Genomic DNA, 27,992 nt, shown 5'->3' with positions numbered 1-27,992 from the left:
TCATACAGCTTTAGGAACAACTTGAGAATGTGTAAATGGCGAGTGCATTTTTTTTTTGGTTGAACTATCCCTTTAAAGATTACTTGGATCACCAACAACAAATAGTGTACATAATGTCATTGGAAAATCTGGAGAAAAATATAATAATCCCATGTAAACCACAGATACTGTATATTTTATACTAAAGGTAAGGCAACACCATGTTGCGTACCTACACACATTTTAATTTCTATAATACAGAGCATGAAAACTTTAATAAACAATTCAAGTATTTTCCAGGTTCGTTGTAGTTTTAAAATCTGGTCAGATGCACATGTATTACAATACTTTTATTCATAGGTTTTAAATACAATGTCCATGATATTTGAAAAGCATCTTCCATTAAATTATGACATTTAAATACAGGACAATGTTCAAAAAATAGACTACACAGGTAGACTTTACTCCGTTCAAAAAGCAACATAACACGTTTCATTAGAACGATTTGAACAGGAAGACTTGTCTGTTTTTGGCATCAATTTATACAGATCGGACAATAATGAAAATATCTTCGACAACACAGTCAGGGAATGTGTCTTTCTTCGTGTGCTGTTACAAAAACATGTGAGAAAATATTGCTTGGGAGATAATGGTGAAGTAGAAATTATCTTATGAACGAGTGTTTTTCTTGTCCATTTTATGGCAGCTATGGTTTTAATACTGTAACACTTTTTCTGATATGCAAGTAGAGGAGTATACACAAAAAGCTGTCACTAACTGCACTCCATTATTTGTATCTCATTTTTGAGTTAGTCCATTCGACGAAGAGTCAGAAGAAAAGGAAAAATACAAAATCTTGTCAACAACTGCCCTCCAAAATGTACATCTCAGCCTGAAGTTAGGTTGTCTTTGATGGAGAGCCACCTGAATAGGAAAACATGCTTCAAGCATGAGCCCCTTTAAAAACAGAAAAATAAAAATGTATATTTTATTAAATATTCATCAAACAGAGTGCAAAAATAAATCATATTAATAATAATAATAATTGAAAATGCCAATTTCTGACAATATGCACTTCACATTGGACTGGAGATACTTATCTATATCTTATGTACATGACTTTTTACTCACCAGTAAATTTGGCTATAAAATGTTTAGTTGTCACATTCAGAATTATCCAAAACAATTCTTTGATCCCCAAAAAAGTATCACGATTATATATAAAATAAAATAAAAATAAATAAAAAATTTCACAGGTTTGATTTAAATATGTGTAATATAAAATTTGAATCGCTTTCGGTTATGACAGTCAATCTTTGTTTGCGGAAGCCATAAAAAAAAAAACATTAACACAAAGTGAACTCTACCGTTTGCAAAATTCTGCAACTTCTATTATAAAACAACATATATTTAGTTTTAAACTCTGAATATAGTGCACTTAAAGGTGAAAATTGAAGCTTCACCACTATCAACCTTTTCTCACTCCCAATGTCCGATAATGAGTGAAAAATCATGCTCCAAAATAGTCACAATGACAAAATTATACCCCAGCATACGTCGATCGGGCATACAATTATGATTTTTTCATCACGGCACCTGTTAGTGGGTGGGATATATTAGGCAGCAAGTGAACACTTTGTCCTCAAAGTTGATTCATTAGCAGCAGGAAAAATGGTAAAGCGTAATGATTTGAGCGAGTTTGACAATGTTTTGATTGTGATGGCTAGATGACTTGATCAGTAAATCTCCAAAACTGCAGCTCTTGTGGAGTGTTCTCTGTCTGCAGTGGACCGTATCTATCAAAAATGGCCCTTAGAAGGAACAGTGGTGAACAGACAACAGGGTCATGGGCGGGCGGCCAAGGCTCATTGATGCACGTGGGGACTGAAGTCTGGCCTGTGTGGTCTGAACAAACAGACGAGCTACTGTAGCTCTAATTTCTCAAGAAGTTAATGCTGGTTCTGATAGAAAGGTGACAGAATAAACAATGCATCGCAGTTTGTTGCGTATGGGGCTATAGACCAGTCAGTGTGCCCATGCTAACCCCGGTCCCCCACCAAAAGCTCCAACAGTGGGTATATGAGAATCAGAACTGGACCACGGAGCAATGGAAGATGGCCTGGTCTGATGAATCACATTTTCTTTTACATCACATGGATAACCGGGTGCATGCGTTGCTCATTTGGGGATCGCATGGAACTAGGATGCACTATGAAAAAAAGGTAAGGCGGTGGAGGCAGTGTGATGCTTTGGGCAATGTTCTGCTGGAAAACCTTGGGTCCTGCCATCCATGTGGACGCTACTTTGACACGTACCAGCTGTTGCAGACCATGTACAGCCTTTCATGGAAACGCTATTCCCTTGCGGCTGTGGCCTCATTCAGCAGGATAATGCACCCTGCCACTAAGTAAAAATGGTTCAGGAATGGTTTGAGGAGCACAACAAAGAGTTTGAGGTGTTGACTTAGCCTCCAAAAACCACAGATCTCAATCCAATCAAGCATCTGTGGGATGTGATGAACAAACAAGTCCGATCCATGGAAGGCCCCAACTCACAACTTACAGGACAAAGGATCTGCTGGTAACATTTCGTTGCCAGATACCACAGCACACCTTCAGGGGTCTAGTGGAATTCATGCCTCGATAGGTCAGGGCTGTTTTGGCAGTAAAAGTGGAACAACATAATATTAGTCATAATGTTATGCCTGACTGGTGTATACCATAATTTCATGATGATAAAATTCCCATAAGTGTGCAAATGTTTAAAAAATTTTTTTGATGTAAATGTTTAAAAAGGTTTTTTTTTTTTTAAGTAATTTTATGCAAAGGTAATGCACTCACTTAAAGGATTATTAGGAACACCTGTTCAATTTCTTATTAATGCAATTATCTAATCAACCAATCACATGGCAGTTGCTTCAACGCATTTAAGGGTGTGGTCCTGGTCAAGACAATCTCCTGAACTCCAAACTGAATGTCGGAATGGGAAAGAAAGGTGATTTAAGCAATTTTGAGCGTGGCATAGTTGTTGGTGCCAGACGGGCCGGTCTGAGTATTTCACAATCTGCTCAGTTACTGGGATTTTCACGCACAACCATTTCTAGGGTTTACAAAGAATGGTGTGAAAAGGAAAAAACATCCAGTATACCAAAGTCCTGTGGATGAAAATGCCTTGTTGATGCTAGAGGAGGTCAGAGGAGAATGGGCCGAAGGATTCAGGCTGATAGAAGAGCAACTTTGACTGAAATAACTATTCGTTACAACCGTCTTTCGGATGAGACGTTAAACCGAGGTCCTGACTCTCTGTGGTCATTAAAAATCCCATGGCACTTCTCGTAAAAGAGTAGGGGTGTAACCCCGGTGACCTGGCCAGATTCCCTTGATTGGCCCTTACCAATCATGGCCTCCTAATAATCCCCATCCACTGAATTGGCTCTATCACCCTCTCTCCTCTCCACCTTTCGCTGGTGTGTGGTGAGCGCACTGGCGCCGTTGTACTGTGGCTGCCGTCGCATCATCCAAGTGGATGCTGCACACTGGTGGTGGTTGAGGAGAGACCCCTGACATGAGTGTGAAGCGCTTTGGGTGTACAGTTGTACATTTGAAAGCGCTATATAAATGCCTCATTCATTCATTCATTCAACCGAGGAATGCAGCAAAGCATTTGTGAAGCCACAACACGCACAACCTTGAGGTGGATGACACAGCAGAAGACTACAACAGCAGAAGACCCCACCGGGTACCACTCATCTCCACTACAAATAGGATAAAGAGGCTACAATTTGTAAGAGCTCACCAAAATTGGACCGTTGAAGACTGGAAAAATGTTGCATGATCTAATGAGTCTCAATTTCTGTTGAGACATTCAGATGGTAGAGTCTTCTTAAATTTGGCGTAAACAGAATGAGAACATGGACCCATCATGCTTTGTTACCACTATGCAGGCTGGTGGTGGTGGTGTAACGGTGTGGGGGATGTTTTCTTGGCACACTTTAGGCCCCTTAGTGCCAAATGGGCATCGTTTGAATAACACTGCCTATCTGAGCATTGTTTCTGACCATGTACATCCCTTTATGACCACCATGTACCCATCCTCTGATGGCTACTTCCAGCAGAATAATTCACCATGTCAAAAAGCTTGAATCATTTCAAATTGGTTTCTTGAACATGAGAATGAGTTCACTGTAATAAAATGCCCCCCACAGTCATCAGACCTCAACCTAAAAGAGCATCTTTGGGATGTGATGGAACGGGAGCTTTGTGCCCTGTATGTGCATCCCACAAATCTCCATCAACTGCAAGATGCTATCCTATCAATATGGGCCAACATTTCTAAAGAATTCATTCAGCACCTTGTTGAATCAATGCCACGTAAAATTAAGGCAGTTCTGAAGGCAAAAGGGGGTCAAACACAGTATTAGTATGGTGTTCCTAATAATCCTTTAGGTGAGTGTACAAAGTATAGGGTTATAAATGTAAGGGGGTCACACACCAGACGAGAAGCTTAGCGCCACTTCGCACCACGTTTAAGAGTCAAACACATTGTTAATGACATAAATGTACATACTGACTTCACTCTGTACCGCAATATACATTTGGTTTTACATTCATAGTTTTACAGCTTGAATGAAGTCTAAACATTTATCCTCAGTTTCACAGACAAGGCTTAAAGCTACACTATGTATTTCTTCACCACTAGGGTTCACTAAAGTCTTCAAAACAATAACAAATGTGTAGATTGATGATGCAGTGAATGAGCGTGAAATCATGGAAAGTGTTGTCATACCAATATATAATCTAATAATGTTTATGGGAAAAAAATGTTTATGGATGAGTGAAAGCATTCATGTTTTTTAACATGACTGATATGAAGCAGGGCATGATTACAAATAAGAGACAGATATCAGGGCCACATGTGAGTCCCGAGGGATATAAAAAAATGAGGACACTTAATTCCGAATTACTACTCATACAGGTCAGTCTATTTGACTAATTAAAATTGTGAGGAAATGCAGTGCCGTTTCACTTGGATTTGTTTTATGTACATTTGCTCATCTGTCTTATAAAGCACATGCAAAAACGGCATCTCTGTCAAGTCAAAGTTTGTTGTGAAGTACTCGCCATCTCGAAAACACTATTTCGATACTGGCCCTCTTTTGATTTCTCATTTTGTTCCAAAATCTGCTTGCCATGGTCCATAATGTGAATGAAACTACAACAGCATGCTGCTAGACGTTACGCAGTTGTCAGTGCCTGTTGCCATGGTTTCTTGGCAGTAAATGCGGACACAGAGGCTACGTCTATATTAATCCAGATAGACTTGAAAACCGTTTGCGTTTCAAAAACGTTCTCCGCCCACACTATGTTTTCCAGAAATTTCTCATCCACACTGAAATGTCAGTAAATGCCAAATTCAACCGTGCATGCGTAAAAGCTCACTAAGACGATACAGACATCATAAAGTTATCACACAATTCTTCTGGCAGGATCATTTTATTTAGCAAAAATAGCGTACCCTTCACTGATGTGTCCAGGTTGCACTCGGTCAACCATTATGTTTTGCCTAAAACGCAACTCCACTCGTGTTTTGCCACGGGACAGCAAATGCAAGTATGTTTTCTGTCATCCTTGCAGGACTGATATGAAGTGTGCAAAGTAACAATTTAGCAACCGTGTGAACGCAAACATGGATATTTATTGGTACAATATGAGTCACATTTTCAAATCCCTCCATCACTACAATGCGAAGACAGCGTTTTAAAATGTATTCGCTTTGGAGACCGTTTTCAAAAAGCAGTTTCCTTTGCTTTAAAACGCCGTCTCAGTGTGGATGGAAGGCCAAAAGGGAGAGAAAAAGATGTGTTTTCAAACGAAAACGTGTTAGTGTGGACATGGCCCGAGGGTAGCGCGGATGACAACACCATTGACAGCTGACTCCCTCAAATGTCCCGGTTCTTTGTTAACAAAAGTGTTTTTTGGATAATTTAATGCGAAAATCGTACATATTGCACCTTTGAGCCTAGTCCCAGACTAAAATGCATTACCGAGCCATTTTTAACTGAAAGCAACTTACACTTAGCCTAGAAATCTAGCCGCACCCTCGCGGCAGCAAATCTAATTTGCAGCCAGGATAGTCTAGCAACTCCCCAGAGACTTGTGAGCTGGACAAACCAAACTCTGGTCAGGCCAATCACCTTGTGTATAGAGTTGGTGAGTGGGCTTAACAATGATGTTTGGAGTTGTGAAGGTTCCACATGCTACTTGTAACGGCGGTCTTTTAAATCGGATTTGGCCGCGACTCTGGAAGACTTGGAGTTAAGCTTTTCTTTGAGAAAAGAACAACGGCACTGCATCTTTCTTCAAGGGAAGATATGTTCAGAGTTTTGCCGACCGGATACGGCGAAAGTTTAATCTATCATCTAGCTCCACTTCACGTTGCTCTGGTTGGTTTTAGCGCTATCCAATTGCGTGCAGAGGGAGTTTGAAAGACAACTGTTTATCCCGCCCCTCGGATAGGCCCAATGAGCCCTGTCAATGGTGAGTTTTCAGACACAGCATCTTGATGTGGGTCTGGCTTGTCAGGCTAACTTATACTGACATATCTTAAAAATATTTTAGTGCCATTGTTTTGTCTCAAGATACACACAAGCATTGTTTTTCTTTCTAAGGCACATTTATAAAAGATACATAAATGTCCTAATTTAACTAAGGCCTAATCCTGGCTTATTCTAAGACCTGTCTGTGAAACCAAGCCATAGTGGGAATAATTTAAAATCAACATAGCCCTTTCTAATCATAATTTTGCCCTGTTGTGCCATTTTTTCATACACTAACCTTTTTCACACTGTAACTTTTGCCTGTCTTGAGCCCTATTCGGACTGGATTAGTTTAACATGGAGAGGTGGGGGTAAAGTAATTTTACCTCAGGATCTCTGTAATATTAATGGCCAATTTGCATGGGATAAGACATCTCAGTAAAACTAGCAGAAGTGGGAGGAGTAACTCACGTTACGCACCACAGTAACCTCCTTATCGTCATGTGCGTATGACGTTGCTTTTATTATGTGAGCAAACACACAACATGCGCCAGTCTGAACTCCTATATTATATATAGACACTGGACATCTGGACGCCTCCATGCTCGCAAAAACGCTTTTTTTTTAAACTTTTAAACAGGAAACGACAGAATTTTACCATACATTTTTACAGTGGGTCTATTCGAACGTGATTAGTATTACCCACTGTCATTTTTCCAGAAGGTAAAAGTCTCGGTAATCTTCACTGACATTGTCTGTAATGATAACCGAGATGGTACATTCGGACAGGACTAAAATCACAGAGAACCTCTGGTAATAATTACTTTACCCCGATCTCCCCATGGTAAACTAATCCAGTCCGAATAGGGCTTTGGTTACATTAATTGTTTTATTGCCACCTACTGGAGGTACCAGGTCACAACACACTTCAGTTGAATTCAATAGAGTAGCTCACAGATGGGCAATGGCTGTCCTGGAGTGCCACTATCTTGCAGTTTAGCTCCAACCCTTATTTTAAAAAAAACACCGCAATAAAAAAAAAACCTAACAACCATAGAAGTTGATTAGTTTGATCAGGTATGATTAGAGTGGGAGTTAAACTTTGCAGGACTGTGGCACTCCAGGACCAACATTACTCATCCCTGGAGTAGCATACAGATACTGAAAAGGGAAATGAAAACCTCAAAGTTGGGAAATGCCCTGAATGATAGGTCATTAAACACAGATACTTTAAAGACAAAACATGGAAATCAGCTGCTTGTGGAGGAAGATTGCCTATTTTATCAGATTTTTAAGGTGATATTCTCAATTAATTCAGTTATCGTATGCAACGGTAGGTTAGCAACGATTCTATTTAATTGCAAGTACAATCATAACATAACATACAGAACAGACATTAATTTCATAATGTCCTTACATAACAATATTGTTTAAAAATGAACCGCTACGCTTTTCATAGTGTGCGACCACATTAAAGGAGTTACATTAGTGATATTTCAGCCATTTTTTTTTTCATAATTATACATATGTGATGTGGAAGGATGAAGTGTAGCCCAAAACAAACCTTTCTCCTCAGCGCTGACATAGCCCTCCTGTGCTAGGTTAAGTCGGTTTTGCTCAACTGCAATGCTGTTAGAGTCTGGACCACTGCTACGTGAAGGCCCAACTTCCTCAGAGTGGCATGCCTGGTCCAGATGTTGCTGTGCAATTTTCAGGTGTCTCCGTAGTCGGTCTATATCACGACTAGTGCTGTCATCACCCAGTGACTCCCGTCCCGAGTCTCCCAAGAACTCAGCCTTAAGCTTGCCGGAAGAGTCCTTTTTCAGAACTGCCTGATATCCCGGTGGGGCACTTACTAGACGATGACACATGTTGGATGCGGATGGCCTATGTACAGGTAACCTCCGAGCCGATCGACTGCGGAGACCGTCCCTCACACCACCAATTCCCAGATGAAGGATTTCCAGCACAGTCAGCACCAGGCAGAGTATACTGACAACATACATGATGACCAAGAAGATTGTCTTTTCAGTGGGACGCGAAATAAAGCAGTCCACCGTGTGTGGGCAAGGGCTCCGAGTGCAAATGTATGACGGTGCAACTTCAAAACCATACAGAATATACTGGCCAAAAAGGAAGGCTATCTCAAAGGCTACACGGGAGACTAATTGTAACACATACACCTTCATAAGACCATCTCTCTTGATGCGACGGCGGCCATCATGCTTTATAGCTGGGGCTTTGGAAGCAGCGTCAGACTTGGCTGTAGATACCACTTTACTATCCTTCTCAGATGGCTCGATCTCCTCCAAGATCATGGGAACTTCCTCACCCATATCGTCCACCTCGTCATAATCACGGCTCAATCCATGACGAACCATAGACAGCAGTTTGCGCTTACGAGGTCGGTATTCTTCATCAGCCATTCGAGCAATTTTGTGCATGGCAAAGCCGAGGTACATAATGGATGGTGTGGTGATCATAATAATTTGAAAAACCCAGAATCGAACGTGTGATAGAGGGGCAAAAGCATCATAGCACACATTATCACAACCGGGCTGTAAAGTGTTGCACACAAACTTGCTCTGTTCATCGTGATATATGGTCTCACCGCCCACCACTGTCAGGACAATTCGGAAGATGATGAGGAGTGTGAGCCAGATCTTTCCCACAAAAGTGGAATGGTTGGAGATCTCGTCAAGCAAGCGTGTCAAGAAGTTCCAACTCATGTTGCCACCAATACGAGAGACCTGTCAGATCTGCAAAAGTTAGAAAGAGATAGTGGGATAATAGAGGAATTTCAATTGGGACACACAACCACTACAATAATGACAGTAAATGGCCTCACTTGTGGCTAACAGAAATATCAGAAACACTGTCCAGCACAATATGGTTAACATGATTAAGTAAAAAAAAACTCCCTTAGAGAATTAATGCTGTTAACATGTTAACTCTTTTTACCCAACATTGACAGAAATTTCTGGAGTTCTGTGCTTTCAACAATGTTACCAAATGAAATGTCGACCCAGGACGAGCTACATGACTGTAAAGATATGGGGTTGTTTATGGAAGCGATCTACCCCATCTAGGATTTGATCATCGTTATGAATCCCATCCAGACAAAAAACAAAAACGTGCTTTTTACCCACATTCATGCGTTGATAAAAAAAAGAGGAATGCATGAAGCCTAGAATAAAATTGATTTTTTTTTTGTTTGTTTAAAAGCAGAGGGTCATATTCATAATATTCATTCTTTTGTGACAATGATCAAAAATGCTGGCAGTGCCTGGCAACTTTTTTTCCAGAAATACTGATGAGGAAGAGTTAATTGTTTTTCACTGTAAAACATTACATTATTATTGGACATTACACATGCTTCATCGGGTTATATGTTGATGAAATTCCAATGACAGCACCAGCAGGTGTCAGTGTTCAATACATATGCAAACACACACGGTTCACTATATTTGTGGGGACTCTCCACAGACATACTACTGTTTATAACATACCAATTGAATATTCTATCCACTAACCCTACCCATCACAGAGAAATGGCTGCATTTTTACATTTTCAACAAAAAAAAAAAAAAACATGCTTGTTTCCTATTGGCGACATTAATTTAGGTCCCAACGGAGACAAGTCAGTGTGCATTCAGCTTCAAGTCCCCACTGGGATAGGAAAATGAAAATGAACACACGTGTGACCTTTGTGAGGATATTCATTGATATAATGTAATCTCTAGCCCATACCCTAACCTATTCTTTACAGAATTTTAACATTACCCTAAAACCAAATCTTAACCCTCAAACCGTCTTTTAAAGGGGTGTCAGAAAATGAGGCCTGGCCAAAAGGTCATCACTTTACTCTGTCCTCCCTAAGATGGTCTAAATGACAAAACGATCCTCACAAAGAAAATCACACAAGAACACACACACACACACACGTTTGGTTCACTATATAAGTGAGGACATTGCATACTTCCATTAATTTTATATCAGGTTAATGAAATTGTCTGTCCCCTAACCCAATCCCTAAACCTACCCATCCCAGAAACATGTGATGTCATCTGCAAAACAAGAGATTTAAAAACATACATGTTTTGGCCAATTCATAGGCCTTATAATATATTTATTTCAAAATGTGTCAAGTATAAAAACACTTTGTATTCAGAAAAGGTTTGAAAATGCAAGCACTCTAAAAATTACATGCTGTAACCAGGTAAAGTTCATAAGTGAAAATGTTATATTACATAACTATTGCATGTCTCCATTAAATTCACTCTTTGCATTTCAAAAGCATTTGAGCTATAGATTCTTATGAATACAGAACTTTGTCTGGGTGAAACAAGGGCACAAAACTATGGGCTTCAGGTAGTACCCAGGATATCTAAGTCCAATAAAGGAGGGAGAACATTTTTACATTTGGCTCCTAAACTCTAGAATAGCCTTCCTGATAATGTCTGGGGGCGGGGCTTACTCTCCCAGTGTAAATCGAGCTTAAAGACATCCCTTTAGCCAAGCATTCACATACTTTATCTCATGACCTTGTACTCCAGTTATATAAGTGCACACGAATGTCTTTGCTTAATGTTTTGCACAGTGGTTCCTGTTCTGCTTTATCTCGGGATGCCCATCCCGAGGTAACTAAAGAGTCCGTCAGCTCCAGTCTAGATCCAACCTCTTATAAAGACTTCAGATGACCATCACCTGTGAAGAGACGACTCCAACTCCTGTAAGGACTTCAAATGACACGGCTCTGCATCAATATGCAGCAATGTTAAGTTTATTTTTCTATATACCCTAATCATTGTTAACAACATGTATTCTTACTTCACTGAGCCCATTGTTTGCACCTTAAATGATTGCATTGTTTATTAATACATTGTTAGCTAACTGTGATTTGTATATACACTTTTCCATAACTTGAAATCCATTACTTGGACACAGTCTCCTCTGATTACAAATCATAAATTGTAATGTAGACATGTTTTTCTGTGAAGCTGCTTTGAAACGATATATTGTGAAAAGCAGCATACAAATAAATGTAAATAAAAAATAAAAAAAACCTTATTAATAAAAAGACTGGTGCATTTTTTATTTTCTATCCATAAAAAGGATTAGAATACACTAGCCAGAAATCTCATTGTGAATAAATATTTTGATGACAGCCCAGGAAAAAAAATTAAATTAGAAGGGGGAAAAAGCAAGAGAACTGCTAATAAATATTTTTTGGCATGTCTGTTATATAGAAACAGGAGAAGATAAAATGTCATGGTAAAAAGACATTTCTTAAAATATTTAAAAATATTAGATTCTTATTTAACTTAATTTAATGAACTGGCAATGTTCCTCCGTGGATTTTAATAACACAGCTTGATGTATATACATAAGTAAAAAGTATCACTGGATTCATGGGCCACATGTGATAATAATGGAATATGAACTATTACCAAATACATTTTTTGCTAAAAATTAGGACATAACATTATTGTCATTAACAACAATATTATGATAATAATAATAGCATTTCAAACTAAAAAATATTGGCATGTCCCACAACGGAAATTTACTGAGTAGCTTCGCTTTACAGCTGCCTGCCAACATCAACGACCTCACCCAAGGGTTGGAGCTTCAAAGATTAGGACAAGTCATGGCAGGTCACTATCTGACATAAAGAACCAAGAATGGGGTTCTGTGGTCAAGAGAAAGCTAGAAGAAGGTGTTGTGAAAACTTATGTACTCAGAATATTCCCATTTTAAGTCCACTATTAAAACAGTCATTGGATATCGCTTGTATAGGGGAGTGTGTTAGCACATTGACATCAATATTTTAGGATTTGATTTATATAAAATAACAGATATATGCTGAAGAGGTCTACAGGCTTGTAGCACAGATAAGCCATTAATAATATATATATATATATATATATATATATATATATAATAATAAAAATAATAATAATAAAAAAAACACTGGCACCACAGCAGAACTCTCAGAAACGCTCATCATTCCAGTGTCTTTTCAGAAAATACTATCATAACATCCTAATAAATACAGCTCTGGAAAAAATATATGAGACCACTTAATATTGATTTCTGACCTTGTTGTGGTCTCTTGTATAGACTTTCATCTCAGCTGAGGAGGTACGATCATTGATTGATCCTCTTGACTATTCTAACTTTAGGTAAAAGGTGTGATTAAATAAGACCTTTAGAGTACTGACAATACAAAATGTAAAAAATAAAATAAAATAAAAAAATAAAATAAAAAACATAAAAGAGTGGCAAGAAATTAGCATAATACCCATGGTGAAACTAAAATTCTAAAAGAGGCTTAAATGTTGACATGTTTAAATATATGCAATATTCAAATGTATACAGACTAGATGTTTAAAATAAGCTAAAAATATAAAGCTAACAGATAAAAACACAGATTAAACACAATTCTAATAAGTAAAATATATAAGTAAATATTATAACTATAAATTATTTTAGGCCTACTAATAATACACATTTTATCTTTTGTTGTTTACCTAGCCCTACATTCAGAAAATAGTTAATGTCTAGCTACTACACTAATGTTATGATTAATAGCCTATAATTAACAGCTAGTCATTAAATTTGCTGTTTTAAAAGACAATGGTTATAAAAAATTCCCTAATAGGAATTTAATGCGTAGCCAACAATTAACCTGAGATGGTCAAACTTTTGTTTAGGTTTTAAACGAGACAACTTTGTATCAGTGAAATGAAATCGGAATTCTCAAGTCCCATGTTGACTCGGTAAATGCACAGCTCCATTTAACTTTAAACAAGATAAGAAACAGCCAAAAATATTAAACATGTTAAGAAACAACGAAAACAATCACATACCTTCGTCTAACAAGGGATTAGTAAGTCTATCCTGCCTTCAGCTGTTGGACAATGCTTGTTTGACCAAAACTCCGACCCAGCGTGTCACTCATTTGATTCTCAATTAACTTCCACCCACTTTTTAACCCAAACACTGTTTGGATCCCACACCACGTCAGCACCCATCTAAAACAACGTGTTCACCTCCTCTACACCCACATGCAGCCAGGCCTTTAAACCTGAAACATGAGCTCATTTGTTTCGCGACAAAACTCCCTCCAGTCTCCAATGTAAATGTTACCTATAATAAATATACAATACATATTCGTCGGAATCGGGCAAAATGTATTATTTAAAAATGGATTGTCTTTCAATTCTTGAGGAAAATGAACTGAACTGGATAGGTGGAAGCTGAATTGAAACGAGAGGGAAATGTGTTAACTTGCTATAGCCTATACAATGTCTATAAAATAATTTCTGTCTGATAACCTTTGTCTCTCTTGATGAAAGTTTCTCTTGATGAACATTCTTTTTCTAGTTAAAATTACACATTTAATTCTACTTCCTTTCATTTATTGCAATTATGTATCTTGTTTACAACAATAATTTAACAGGCATTGTCAATTATGGCATATATCAGCATCCAAGAAAAACAATTCCCAAAATATAATAGCCAAAATGTAATTTTCATTTCACTTAAATAATTATTCAAGAGGAATTGCACGTCACAAACTAATGCCTAACATAAGCACGTGTGAAGTATGGGTTTGACAGGTCTACACAAGTCCTAAACCCTTTCCAGATATATATCTTAATAGCAGCAGTGAAAAACCACGTTTGCATGTTCTGAACTCGAAAACAATTTGAAGTATTTCTATGCAGCTATTTCCACATAACATATGATTAATGAAAACAAATAAAACTTTCATAATAATTTACCGAAAAGAGGTGGGTAAGGGAGTGTAAGAATTATCGTATGCAATTTGTATCACAACATGCTTAACCTTTATCATAAAAATGTGTCATGGCATATAGGAACATGAAGTTTGCAAATAATTATTGACTTATGTGCAACAATCAATTTGCATATCAATCTCTCCCTACCATTTATAGGACACAATGAAAAGATATGTAAGATTTGAAGATTTTATTATGTTTACAAAAATAAAATTTATTATGATTCCCTATTGGAGACCAGTACAAAGATAAATAAATACAAATTAAATACATTATAAATTGACTGAAAATATGCTTTCAACTTTGTTAACAACAATGCGCCGTTTCTCAGGTTTCAGACCAATTATAAAGAAATAAAAGAGCAGGACATCTAAATGACACAAATGACTGCATGTGGTTATAATATTCTCTTCAGTCTCTTCAAGTTTCCTTTCCTGTGACCATTACATTTTAAAGTGTAGTCACTAACTCTCTTTTTACGCTCTCTATAGAAGTGCTGGAATGTAATATTTTGTAACTTGGGAAAAAACTTTACATTTATGAGCTACATGTATGCCGGATTCCGTATATAAAACAAATCAACACACAAAATTCTTCCAAGTGCTAGTTCATCAGAAAAATAATGTACAAATTTATAGTTTAGAAACTTCTTCAACACAAAGTTTCAAAAAGTGAGAAGGTATTTAGTTGAGCAACATGTCTTAACAAATAACACCACCAACACTCAAGTAAAGCTGTAATTATCCAGTGACCTGCATAACCCAATTATAAACCTTTCAGAGAGCACACTGAAAGGCTTTTCACCCTGAGAAATAAATATACCTTTAATGCCATATTCATACCATCTACAGAAATCAATTTAAATAAAAAATGGCTACATAGTTATGTATTATAAGGTATGTTGGTGTTTTGTTGTACAAAGCCAAAAAGACACTCTGTACAGCGAGCGATGTTACTGCACAAAAATACATTAGCACAACCAAGAGAAGATAAAAAGGAATTTGTGACGAATAATAATATGGAGTAATATGGAGACAAAATGATAAACAGTCCACATTTACACCAAGACACTAATACAGATTAAAAGCAGGTAGAGTAAGGCAGCAATCTTCATGATGTAAGGTACATGCTTTTCTTTCAACACTGTAGAGGTTAATGTTTGATTGTAGCCAGTTTGACGCCAAACATTTCTTCCCACTGATTTGTGATCCAGTCCACCAGGTCTTGTACCAGTTCTTCATCTTCAGCATGCAAAGACCATGTCTTCTCTTTCTTGGCCATCTGTGAAAAAATTAAAACAAGCAGCAAAAACCTCCATTTATTCTATCCATATATTAGCCATAGTATTTTATGGTTTCATTATTAGGGTGCGTTTACACTGGCACAAAAAAAAAAAAAAATCTGACAGATCAGAAAGTGTTGCATGCTTGTAAAGTGCATCTAGAAATTAATCACAGCTCTTCACCTTTTCCAATTTTCCTTGTTACAGCCTTATTCCAAAATGTATTAAATTCATTATTTTTCTCAAAATTATATAAACAATGCCTAATAATGACAATGTGAAAGTAGTTTGTTTGAAATTTTTGCAAATGTGTATGTGTATATATATATATATATATATATATATATATATATATATATATATATATATATATATATATATATATATATATATATATATATATGAAAATGTAATGTAGGCAAGTGTTCAAAGCCTTCGCTCAATACTTTGTTGATGCACCTTTGGCACCAATTACAGCCACAGTTCTTTTTGAGTATGATGCTACAAGCTTGGAAGCTGAACACCTATTTTTTGGGCAGTTTCTCCCATTCTTCTTTGCAGGACCCCTCGAGCTCCATCAGGTTGGATAAGGAAGTTTCAGTGCACAGCCATTTTCAGATTTCTCCAGAGATGTTCAATCGGGTTCAAGTCTGGGCTCTGGTTTGGCCCCTCAAAAACATTTGCAGAGTTGTCTCATAGCCACTCCTTTGTTATCTTGGCAAGACACAAAAGGTTATTGCAAAAGAGGTTGGCTGTTCACAGAGCTCTGTGTCCAAGCACATTAAAAGAGAGGCGAAGGGAAGGAAAAGATGTGGTAGAAAAAGGTGTACAAGCAATAGGGATAACCGCACCCTGTAGAGGATTGTGAAACAAAACCCATTCAAAAATGTGGGGGAGACCGACAAACTGGATTACAGCTGGAGTCAGTGCTTCAAGAACCAGACATATGCAAGACATGGGTTTCAGCTGTCGCATTCCTTGTGTCAAGCCACTCTTGAACAACAGACAGCGTCAGAAGCGTGTCGCCTGGGCAAAAGACAAAAAGGACTGGACTGCTGCTGAGTGGTCCAAAGTTATGTTCTCTGATTAAAGTAAATGTTGCATTTCCTTTGGAAATCAGGGTCCTAGAGTCTGGAGGAAGAGAGGAGAGGCACACAATCCACGTTGCTTGAGGTCCAGTGTAAAGTTTCCATAGTCAGTGATGGTTTGGGGTGCCATGTCATCTGCTGGTGTTGGTCTACTGTGTTTTCTGAGGTCCAAGGTCAACGCAGCCATATACCAGGAAGTTTTAGAGCACTTCATGCTTTCTGCTGCTGACCAACTTTATGGATATACAGATTTCATTTTCCAATAGGACTTGGCACCTGCACACAGTGCCAACGCAACCAGTACCAGGTTTAAGGACCATGGAATTCCTGTTATTCACGGACCTAAAATCTATGGGGTATTGTGAAGATGCAATATGTTAGACCCAACAATGCAGAAGAGCTGAAGGCCACTATTAGAGCAACCTGGGCTCTCATAACACTTGAGCAGTGCCACAGACTGATCGACTCCATGCCACGCCGCATTGCTGCAGTAATTCAGGCAAAAAGAGTATTGAGTGCTGTACATGCTCATTCTTTTCATGTTCATACTTTTCAGGCCAAGATCTCTAAAAATCCTTTCTTTGTATTGGTCTTAAGTAATAATCTAATTTTCTGAGATACTGAATTTGGGATTTTCCTATAGTTGTCAGTTATAATCATCAAAATCAAAAGAAATAAACATTTTAAATATATCAGTCATGAATGAATATAATATACAAGTTTCACTTTTTGAATGGAATTAGTGAAATAAATAAAAAATTTGATGATATTGTAAATTGTACATTTGATTTCATGCCATCTTTAAAAATGTTATCCTTTCAAGGCTACTTTATTTCACTTCAGAATTTTAGATCTAAAATTCTAAAGCTGTAGCCTAGATAAAATAACAAACGTTTGATCAAAAATCCATGACAGCAGTTATCTTGTTCATGCTGGCAAATAATGTGCATAATCAATCATTTTGGGTGGGAATTAATGTAAACACAGATATCGTATACCAATTGTGTCTAAAGTGCATGTAAACAGGCGGGCCAAAAAAACAGATATGGTCAAAAGATCGGATCTGTGCATGAAGACTTTCAGTGTAAACGCAGCCTCTGTGGTTTAGGTAAGATCATGTAAAGATGCCCCCACACACCTCATCGTAAAGTTTTAGGTCCACCTGGCATGGATTGGATGCAAACAGATGTACGGAACTGAGGCAGCTGATTGGCTGAGTTTCCTGAACGGTCACCTTCCCACTGCTCATTTGGCCCTCAGGTTGACTCTTGCTCCATTGATGGTCTTCATCAAGAAGAAAAATTATTTCTTTGGTGACCAGTACACTCACAGAGTCCAAAGAGCCATCTAAGAAAACAAAGAACAACTTTTTTTAAATACATTCGTATTTAAAATACACCACAACAAGAAACCATTTTTTCCCTTTTTGCCACACCAGCAGTTATTTAAAGTTGGAGTATGGAAGATTTGGCCCACTAGTTGTTAAGGTGTAAAACTGTTCATTTTAAAATGTATAATTTAAGAATATGTTTTTTGTAATCATGTGAGTTGAGCTTTGGCTCAGCTTTTCAGTGTGGAAACTGAAAATAATTGTTTTAAAGCATAACTTTACAAAGGTTACAACAATGACATTCCCCAAAATGATCACTAGATTCCTTCCAAACTCTGGATCGCTTTAAAATCTTGTGAAAAAATGGTTAACTTTTTTATTTTCAAATAATCTTTTGATCTGTTATGACCTAATGTAAAAGCATGCAATAACGCAGTTTAACCAGTGTGGCACTGTAGCGCAAAGACTGTAATGCATCCCTCCCAGATGCTCTCCAATAGAAGAAGACAGTGCAATGCAATGCACGAAGGCTGCATCTGAAAGCTTAAAAACTTTCCCTACGTCCCAATTCGCATACTATCCATACTAAATAGTATTCGAAAATAGAATTAGTACGTCCCAAATCGTAGTATGTTGAAAAGAGTATTCCAAAGATACTTGGATGGTTTACTATTTCCGGCCCGAATTCAAAGTGCGGATCGATGCGCACTCTAATGGCTGATATTACCCACAACCCATTGTGAGTTGGACGAGGATTCGATTAGAACTACAAACGTGGATGACGGATTTGCGAGTCCGACGGTTAAGTAGAGAAGTTTAGATAAAGAGGTTTGAGTGACCAACTATCAATATTTAACCTGACAAAATATATTTATTCAGTGTTGTCCACATTATATTTCACCTGCAGCAGCATTGTGAACTTTTGTAATGACACATATGGCCATTAACTTTTAAAGGGGGGGGTGAAATGCTGTTTCATGCATACTGAGCTTTTTACACCTTTAAATACTTGGATTCCCATCCTAAACATAGACAAAGTTTCAAAAACTAATGTCGGACGTTTGATGGAGTATTTCTGTGTTAAAAATACTCCTTCCGGTTTCTCACAAGTTTCGGCGAGTTTTTTTCGAGTATGGGTCTACTTGACGTTAAATAGATCGGAAGGTCCTTGTATGGGCTGTACGGGCTCTTCTCCCGGTAGGGTGCGCGCGCGCGTAACTAGAGGGAGAGAGAGGAAATGCACGCCGTAAACAGTCTCTCAGGTGCAGATCCAGTCGTCCGTGAACACTTATGACGCGCCGAGCTCCACTTTATTCCTATGGGTGACGTCGAGCGACTTCAACGCTTCAGCACAGCATTCCGGGAAGGCAGCGCTGCATTTGAACCGATTTGAACGCAGAAATGACGGGAAGCTTCAAGGCATCGCTTCAGTCGCGTCGCAAAGTGGATTTCCACGGTCACTGCTGTCACAGGACTTCACCAAATCATACCAAAGAAGTGTGTTTTTGACAGAGCGGTCCCAGCGATAAAGGTTCGGTCCTGCTTTGGAAGCAGCCGGTGAGTAAATCAACTTCAAATGTCTCTGCTATTGGCTACCGTCGCATGAGTAAACATCAGTAAACGATACGATCGCGTGCTTCGTCATTCAAATGCGCTAACGGTTACTCCATTGTTGTTCTGTATAACACTAGTCTGACTCTGACGTGCAAAACCGTTTTGCTTGCTACCTCTAAGGTCTAGTCACATACAATAGTCCATAAACCGAATCATGTCCTCATAAACTGCGTGTAAAGACACACAAAGGCCCCTAAATACAGTACATACCACAGAGACGGACATCCTGATGTTGCCGTTTCTCCTGTTCAATTTATTTCAGCCTCAGATTTGATTGTGGATCATTATCTGTATTAGCTGAGATAGCGATGGGTTTCTCCACGCTTGAGGACGTCACCGCTTTGTGCACATTCGTCATTCTTTAGCTCCGCCCACACGATACGCCTCCAGGCGCTCGGTTTTTTCCGGAAAGACTCGGTACAGCCCATATTTCTTTTATAAATATGATAAAACTAAAGACTTTTCGGAGATATGAAGGATGCAATACTACTCTATAGGTACTCAAGATTGACATGAGATTGACTGAAACTGAGTGTTTCACCCCCCCTTTAAATGCATCATTATATTTAAACTGCAAACACATGAGAAGAGTATCTGCATTAAAGACCAACAAATGGCAGATAAACGTTCGGGTACATTTCTCTCTGATATGGTAGGAGATTAAACTGAATGTGGAGGATTTGAACTGTGACGAATCAGACAATGATTGACAGGGCAATTAAACGGTGACGGGATGCACGTAACAAAGCAACAGAGTCCGTTAAAGATGGCGAAATAGTATGTCCCTAAGCTTGCATTTTTTTCTGCTACACACTCAAAAGTATATACTTTTTCTTCACAAAAAGAGTACATACTTTTAGGACGTAGTATAAGTAGGCGAATTGGGACACAGCATTTGACTTTTTTGAGGATCCATTCCAAGGCATATCCAAATCCAGTGTCTACTTCAATTCTTGTCTCCTAAAATAACTTTATCTGATTCATTTTTGAAGGCATGATCACTACATTTGATATCCCACATTCCATTCGGTAACAGTTAAACACCCTTTTTTTATACAAAAAAAAAAAAAAAGCAAACCTGTTTAAATATTAATACATAAATAAAAGATTAATACATTGACTTGAGTATATACAGGTCCTTCTCAAAAATTTAGCATATTGTGATAAAGTTAATTTTCAATAATGTAATGATAAAAATTAAACTTTCATATATTTTAGATTCATTGCACACCAACTGAAATATTTCAGATCTTTTATTGTTTTAATACTGACGATTTTGGCATACAGCTCATGTAAACCCAAAATTAACATATTTCATCCGACCAACAAAAGAAAAGTGTTTTTAATACAAAAAAAGTCAACCTTCAAATAATTATGCACTCAATACTTGGTCGGGAATCCTTTTGCAGAAATGACTGCTTCAATGCGGCGTGACATGGAGGCGATCAGCCTGTGGCACTGCTGAGGTGTTATGGAGGCCCAGGATGCTTCGATAGCGGCCTTAAGCTCATCCAGAGTGTTGGGTCTTGCGTCTCTCAACTTTCTCTTCACAATATCCCACAGATTCTCTATGGGGTTCAGGTCAGGAGAGTTGGCAGGCCAATTGAGCACAGTAATACCATGGTCAGTAAACCATTTACCAGTGGTTTTGGCACTGTGGGCAGGTGCCAGGTCGTGCTGAAAAACGAAATCTTCATCTCCATAAAGCTTTTCAGCAGATGGAAGCATGAAGTGCTCCAAAATCTCCTGATAGCTAGCTGCATTGACCCTGCCCTTGATAAAACACAGTGGACCAACACCAGCAGCTGACATGGCACCCCAGACCATCACTGACTGTGGGTACTTGACACTGGACTTCAGGCATTTTGGCATTTCCTTCTCCCCAGTCTTCCTATAGACTCTCACACCTAATTTCCAAAAAAAGTACTTTGGACCACTGAGCAACAGTCCAGTGCTGCTTCTCTGTAATCCAAAAGTGGCTTGACCTGGGGAATGCGGCACCTGTAGCCCATTTCCTGCACATGCCTGTGCACGGTGGCTCTGGATGTTTCTACTCCAGACTCAGTCCACTGCTTCCGCAGGTCCCCCAAGGTCTGGAATTGGTCCTTCTCCACAATCTTCCTCAGCGTCCGGTTTGCAACACTTTTTCCTTCCCACAGACTTCCCACTAAGGTGCCTTGATACTACACTCTGGGAACAGCCTATTCGTTCAGAAATGTCTTTCTGTGTTTTACCCTCTCGCTTGAGGGTGTCAATGATGGCCGGGAGTTTTTAAAAGCCTCAGGAATCTTTTGCAGGTGTTTAGAATAAATTAGTTGATTCAGATGATTAGGTTAATAGCTCGTTTAGAGAACCTTTTTCATGATATGCTAATTTTTTAAGATAGGAATTTTGGGTTTTCATGAGCTGTATGCCAAAATCATCAGTATTAAAACAATAAAAGACCTGAAATATTTCAGTTGGTGTGCAATGAATCTAAAATATATAAAAGTTTGATTTTTATCATTACTTTATGGGAAATAATTACATTTGTCACAATATGCAAATTTTTTGAGAAGGACCTATATTGGGCCAACATTTTGTCCTAAAGTTCACACAACAATTTTGGTTCTTGTAAACCAGAGCACAACAGAGATATTAAAATACATAATATACAGAGGTTTAAACTGTAGGTCTTGTGTTTTATTAAAACTGTTAGCGAACATCCACATGCCGCCCACACTGTTGGGAGTGGTGTTCAGATGAATGTGCTGCGTACTTTCCTCTCAATAACAAAATAAACAACACAAAAATGACGGCGAGAAAATGGCAGTTAATAAATCATCTGATCATAGCGACGTGGACATGTTTGTATGAGTTCTGCCATTTGGCACTCCAGTCAGGTCACGTCATGTTTATGTATATAGCACTTTATACAACAGATTTCTTTAAAACAAGCAGCTTTACAGTATAAACATGAACAAAAAACAGTGTTAGTGTCTCTTGCTGTCAGAATTACAACTTCAGTTTCTACTATAAAGCAGCCTTCCAGTGTTTTTAGGTTATGCACATTTGCCTGATGAAGAACTCTTGTTATTCATTTTAGCCTAATTTTGTTTGAAATTATGTTCCAGATTTTGTTTGAAGTACAGCAGGTAAAATAAGTATTGAACACATCTCCATTTTTAAATATATTTTTGAAGGTGCTATTGACATGCTATTTTCACCAGATGTTGTTAACAACCCATGCAATCTACACATGCAAAGAAATCAAACCATAGATGTCCATAATAATGTTAAATGACACAAGGAAAAGTATTAAACAGATGAAGGCCTCATTTTCATTGCATGGTTCAAGTAACCCAATTCTAATTTTATATACCCAACCCCAACTCTACCCTTTCCCTCTCATATGGCACAGATCGGATATGATATGTGAACATGTAAGCAGGAACAAACCGCATGAATCCCGATATCTATCCCGATACCAGACCTCACTCATATGTGGTAATAAATCCGATATGATTCGAATACATGCATTTGCGGATATCCTCAAGTAAATGAGAGTCGTACGTCATTGAAAAAGAGATGGATGTGAATGACGTACTCGGATGGACACGAACTGCGATCTTGGCCTTACAAGAGCAATGTTTTGCTGACCTTTAAAGATTTTTGAAGACCTTTAAAAACAATGCATAATTATTTTGTCTGCATCAATTGCATATCGGGCCATTTTACTTCCTTTTCTAAGTCAGAACTTGTTGGGCTATTTCGCTAGCCTGAAAAGCGAGACCCACATCAAGATGTTTGGTCTGGAAACTCACCATTGACAGGACTCAATCCGAGGGGCGGGATAAACAGTTGTCTTTGAAACTCCCTCTGCACGCAATTGGATAGCGCTACAACCAACCAGAGCAACGTGAAGCAGAGCTAGTAGATTAAACTTTCGCCGTATCCGGTCAATGAAACTCCAAACACATCTTCCCTTCTTAAGAATGACTTCAGTACCGTTCTTTGTTCTTTTCTCAGAGAAAAGCTTAACTCCAAGTCTTCCAGAGTCGCGGTCAAAGCCGATTCGAAAGGCTGCCGTTCTCCAGTTTCTGTGTTTACTAGAAGCACGCAAGCGCAACTCGGCCGTCATTATGTTAAGCCCCACTCACTGACTCTATACACCATGTGAATGGCCTGACCAGAGTTTGGTTTTTACAGCTCAGACATGTATTGAGAGTTGCTAGACGATACTCTCGGCAGATTAGATTTGCTGCCGCTAGGGTGCGTCTAGATTTCTAGGCTACTATTTCGCCAGTGTACAGTGTAAATGCAAATATCGGATATGGGTCGTTTTTAAATATGATGTAAGCGGATCATCAAAATAATTCTGATAGTCACCAAATCAGAATTGTGCATCAAGACCTGCAGTGTAAACGTGGCCGAAGAAAGGGAGTTGCAAAAAAGCATGGAAAGCCAAGGCAATCAGTAATTAGGGAGCAATCCTGCACCTTGTCAATACAAATTAATATCCGCTGGTTCAGTCCCAAATGATGGCCTATAAAAAGGTCTCATTACCAAGGTGTCACACAAGAAACATCTCAAGATGGGTAAAAGCAAAAAGCTTCACAACTTTATTGTTGCAAAACATACTGATAGCATTGGTTACAAAATGATTTCAAAACTTCTGAATATTCCAGTGAGCAATGTTGGAACCATAATCTATAAATGGAAAGGACATCATTTCACAATAAACTGGCCATGACCAGGTGCTCATCGTAAAGATTTCTGACAGAGGAGTGAAAATAATTATCAGAAGAGTTGTCCAAGAGCCAAGGATCATTTGTAGATAGCTTTAGAAAGACCTGGAAGAGGTACAATTGTTTCAAATAAAACAATCAATAATGCACTCAACCTCTACGGCCTGTATGCACGATCACCAGCAAAACTCAACATTTGGAGAAGCCTGAGAAATACTGGGAGAATATAGTCTGGTCAGATGAGACCAAAATTGAACTCTTTGGATGACATTATACACACCATGCTTGGCGGAGAAATGGCACTGCAACAGTGAAGTTTGGAAGTGGGAACATCATGGTGTGGGACTGTTTTTCAGCATGCGGAACTGGCAAACTTCATATAATTGAAGGAAGGATGAATGGAAAATTTACAGAGACATTTTTGATAAAAATCTGCTGCTATCTACCAGGATGATGAAGATGAAACGAGGGTGGACATTTCAGCAAGACAATGATCACAAACACACAGCCAAGGAAATTCTCAATTGGTTTCAGAGAAAGAAAACAAAGCCGCTAGAAAGGCCCAGCAAATCAGATCTGATCAGAGTTCATAGAAAAGGCCCACTGAACCTTTAAGATTTGAAGAATGGGTAAAAATCACACCACAGCAATGCATGCAACTCAATTCCCATACAGGAGGTGTCTTGAAGCTGTCATTAGCAACAAAGGCTTTTGTATGAAGTACACTGTAAAAATAAATAAATAAATAAAAAAAAAAAATCAATTGAAAAAAATTGTAGTGACTGATCACATATAAATTTTTCAGTTGGCCAAACAGAATGTCTGTGAATTGATGCAATTTAATTAAAGGTGCCCTAGAATGAAAAAATTGAATTAACCTTGCCATAGTGAAATAATAAGAGTTCAGTACATGGACATCACATACTTTGAGTCTTAAACACCATTGTAATTTTTATGTAAATCACCTTATGTAAATCTTGTGCATGAAAAACACCACGGAAAAATAGACGAATCTCAACATAACACCAACTGTGACGCAATCGCTGGGATCATTAATATATACGCCCCCAACATTTGCCTTTCAGCCCATGTTCATTGTCAGGCGGAACTGCGCAGCCGAATCATCAGGTAAACAAGCGTCATGCGAGGATAGCAAAAATGGCAGATCATGGACACAAATGTCATGTTCCAGGCTGTGCAGGAGACTTTTCATACCCTTCCTACAGATAAAAAATGTCAACAGTCATGGTTGATGTTTATTATAATTGGATAACACAAAAATTTCAATCAAAAACGTTTGTTTGCTCGGCCCATTTCACGACGGACAGTTTTTCTAACCTGGGACAATATCAAGCAAGCTTTGCTCAGCATCTAAAACTGAAGAAAGGGGCAATTCCAACTATATTCCTGCAAGCATTAAGTATTTTTATCCACTTATTGACTGTCTATACATAAGAACATGTATAGTATCCAGTGTTTTACCTAAAGATGTGCAGTCTGGCAACCATATGCATGTAGTCTCTCTCTCTCTCTCTCTCTCTCTCTCTCTCTCTCTCTCTCTCTCTCTCTCTCTCTCTCTCTCTCTCTCTCTCTCTCTTCGTTTGAGATGTTCTGCTTAAAGTGTAATTCAGTCAGTCTGTGTTCTGTCAGGACTCACGAGCCGCTTCGCTGAACAACTGAACTTGTGTGAGCTGCTGAAATAAGCCAATCAGAGCAGTACTCAACATTAATATTCACGAACCTTCCAAATAAGGCAAAAACAGAGTATTACATCCTAGGGACAATTTCTAGGGTTGTAAATGGACCTGTAAAACTGTATCTGGACAATTTTTGCCCTTAAATAAGCCACATACCCTCTATGTAGATACAGTTTAACATATTGTTTCAACTCATTCTAGGGCACCTTTAACAGAAATTCCATTTGGCCAACTAAAAAATGTAGATGTGATAAGTCACAATAAAATTTTCAATTGGGGACCTGAATGTTTTTAGAGTTTAAATAAATTTCAGTAAGCGTGTTCAATACTTTTTCCCTGTGCCATTTAACATTCTTACACATAACTAAATGTATTGACATCTATGGTTAGATTGTTTTGCATGTGTGGATTGCAAGGGTTGTTACCAAATATCTGGTAAAAAATATAATGTGAGAACATGGTCAATACTTATTTTACCAGCTGTATATCAGGGTCTTAAAGGCACAGTATGTAAGTTTTGCCACTAGAGGTCGCTTTTTCAAAACACAGGCCTTGGCTTTATGGCGGCGTGAATAAGCGTTGAATCATGGTAGTTGTAGTCTTGACTCTTCACCTCGATAGTCGATGGAAAGAAACCTGAAGGACTCAGGCAGAACTCCTGTTCATGAAGGAGCGGATGTATTACAGTTTTATCAGGGTTGCCAACTCTCAAGCATTTGGCATGCGACACACGCTTTCAGGCTCTGTGTCATGCTCTCACTCTGCCCAACTTAATCTCACGCCAAATTGCCAAACCTGCATTTGATATTAAATTTTATATTTATTTAAAGTTTTAATGCGAAATTCAAACAATAAATAGTGTTTTGGCGCTAATGTGGCATAAAGTTAAAGCCAGAGGCATTGAAAAACGGAGTTGCAAAATTCTCTCATCTCCCGCCGGCGCGCTAGTCACATTCATGGAGCGTTTAATACTTACATCGCTGTTTCAATGCATTTGAATGGCTTAAGCTGATACACAACCGTTTAAAGGATTATTTCAGCAATTAGCATATGGCTTTGTATCAGTAGAAACCCTGGAGTATATTCAAATGATTGTAGCCCCCCAAATATTTAGATATGATCAAACACTAGATTTCTTTAAATGTGAAATTTTAAAACGTTAATAACTTGCATTTGAGTTTGTTGAAAGTTATGCTATATAACATTACTCTCTGTGTTCTCTCTGTGGCTGGTATGAAAGGCTTGCACTTTGCAGTAATCTAGATCGATATTAGAATATCATATTAATAAAAACAGCATGACTGTTGCTAAATGACATGCAATTAATTTTAAAATATATTGTGTGATAGAAAAGCTCTCTCTAATTATGCTATGTTAGCCACTTGACAAAATAGTGTCGTCTCTGAGGCATGGTAATTTTAAAGGGTTTGTTCTTTAAAGGGTTAGTTCACCCAAAAATTAAAATTCTGTCAATAATTATTTACCCTAATGTCGGTCGACACCTGTAAGACCTCTGTTCATCTTCGGAACACAAATGAAGATATTTTTGTTGAAATCACATGGCTCAGAAAGGCCTTCATTGACATCAACGTCATTTCTTCTCTCATGATTATAAATCGTTATGTAAGATTATACAGTTTTTGAAAAAAATTAAGAGACCACTCCAAGTTCAGAAATCAATGTTAAGTGGTCTCTTTTTTTCCAGAGCTGTATGTCTTATTAGTCTTTACTTAGTTTTTTTTTGCGTACAAAAACTATTCTCGTCGCTTCATAAAATTATTGTAGAGCCACTATAGTGAGATGAGCTGTGTAGCGACGTCTTTAGTGCCTTTTATCGGTCCTAAGACAACCGTTATGCACTTGCTCAATAATAGATTTTTGTTCATTAAAATAAATATATGGATATACTGTAAATGCAATTCTCGAGACAAA

At 38.2% G+C, this 27,992-nt stretch overlaps 2 protein-coding genes across 4 annotated transcripts in view; both read right to left on the bottom strand.

Moving 5' to 3' along the window:
- Positions 1-562: 562 nt before the first annotated feature.
- Positions 563-13,550, bottom strand: LOC137094094 (gap junction gamma-1 protein-like). Its single transcript, XM_067459365.1, has 3 exons — positions 13,387-13,550; positions 8,079-9,273; positions 563-936 (listed from the first exon to the last, which is right to left on the bottom strand). The coding sequence occupies exons 2-3, from the start codon at positions 9,241-9,243 to the stop codon at positions 923-925; spliced, it is 1,179 nt and encodes a 392-aa protein (XP_067315466.1). The 5' UTR covers positions 9,244-9,273; positions 13,387-13,550; the 3' UTR covers positions 563-922.
- Positions 13,551-14,497: 947 nt separating this feature from the next.
- The window catches only part of stk11ip (serine/threonine kinase 11 interacting protein), a 62,242-nt gene continuing 48,747 nt past the window's right edge, over positions 14,498-27,992 (bottom strand). For 2 of the 3 annotated variants that reach the window (XM_067459361.1, XM_067459360.1), the window contains exons 25-26: positions 17,831-18,039; positions 14,498-15,603 (exon numbers count right to left, since the gene is read on the bottom strand). In XM_067459361.1, coding sequence (XP_067315462.1) covers positions 15,475-15,603; positions 17,831-18,039 — 338 coding nt within the window. In that variant the 3' untranslated portion in view covers positions 14,498-15,474. Of the gene's footprint in view, positions 15,604-17,830; positions 18,040-27,992 lie in introns of those variants that run through there. The other variant, XR_010908591.1, reaches the window with a different exon arrangement.

This window comes from Pseudorasbora parva, chromosome 12 (genome assembly GCF_024679245.1).
Source record: "Pseudorasbora parva isolate DD20220531a chromosome 12, ASM2467924v1, whole genome shotgun sequence".
Lineage (NCBI taxonomy): Eukaryota > Metazoa > Chordata > Actinopteri > Cypriniformes > Gobionidae > Pseudorasbora > Pseudorasbora parva.
This window is presented reverse-complemented; position numbering and strand designations above follow the sequence as displayed.

What these genes read in the sequence shown, in the direction of transcription:
- LOC137094094 (XM_067459365.1), bottom strand. Translation starts at nt 9,243, where the DNA reads ATGAGTTGGAACTTCTTGACACGCTTGCTTGACGAGATCTCCAACCAT.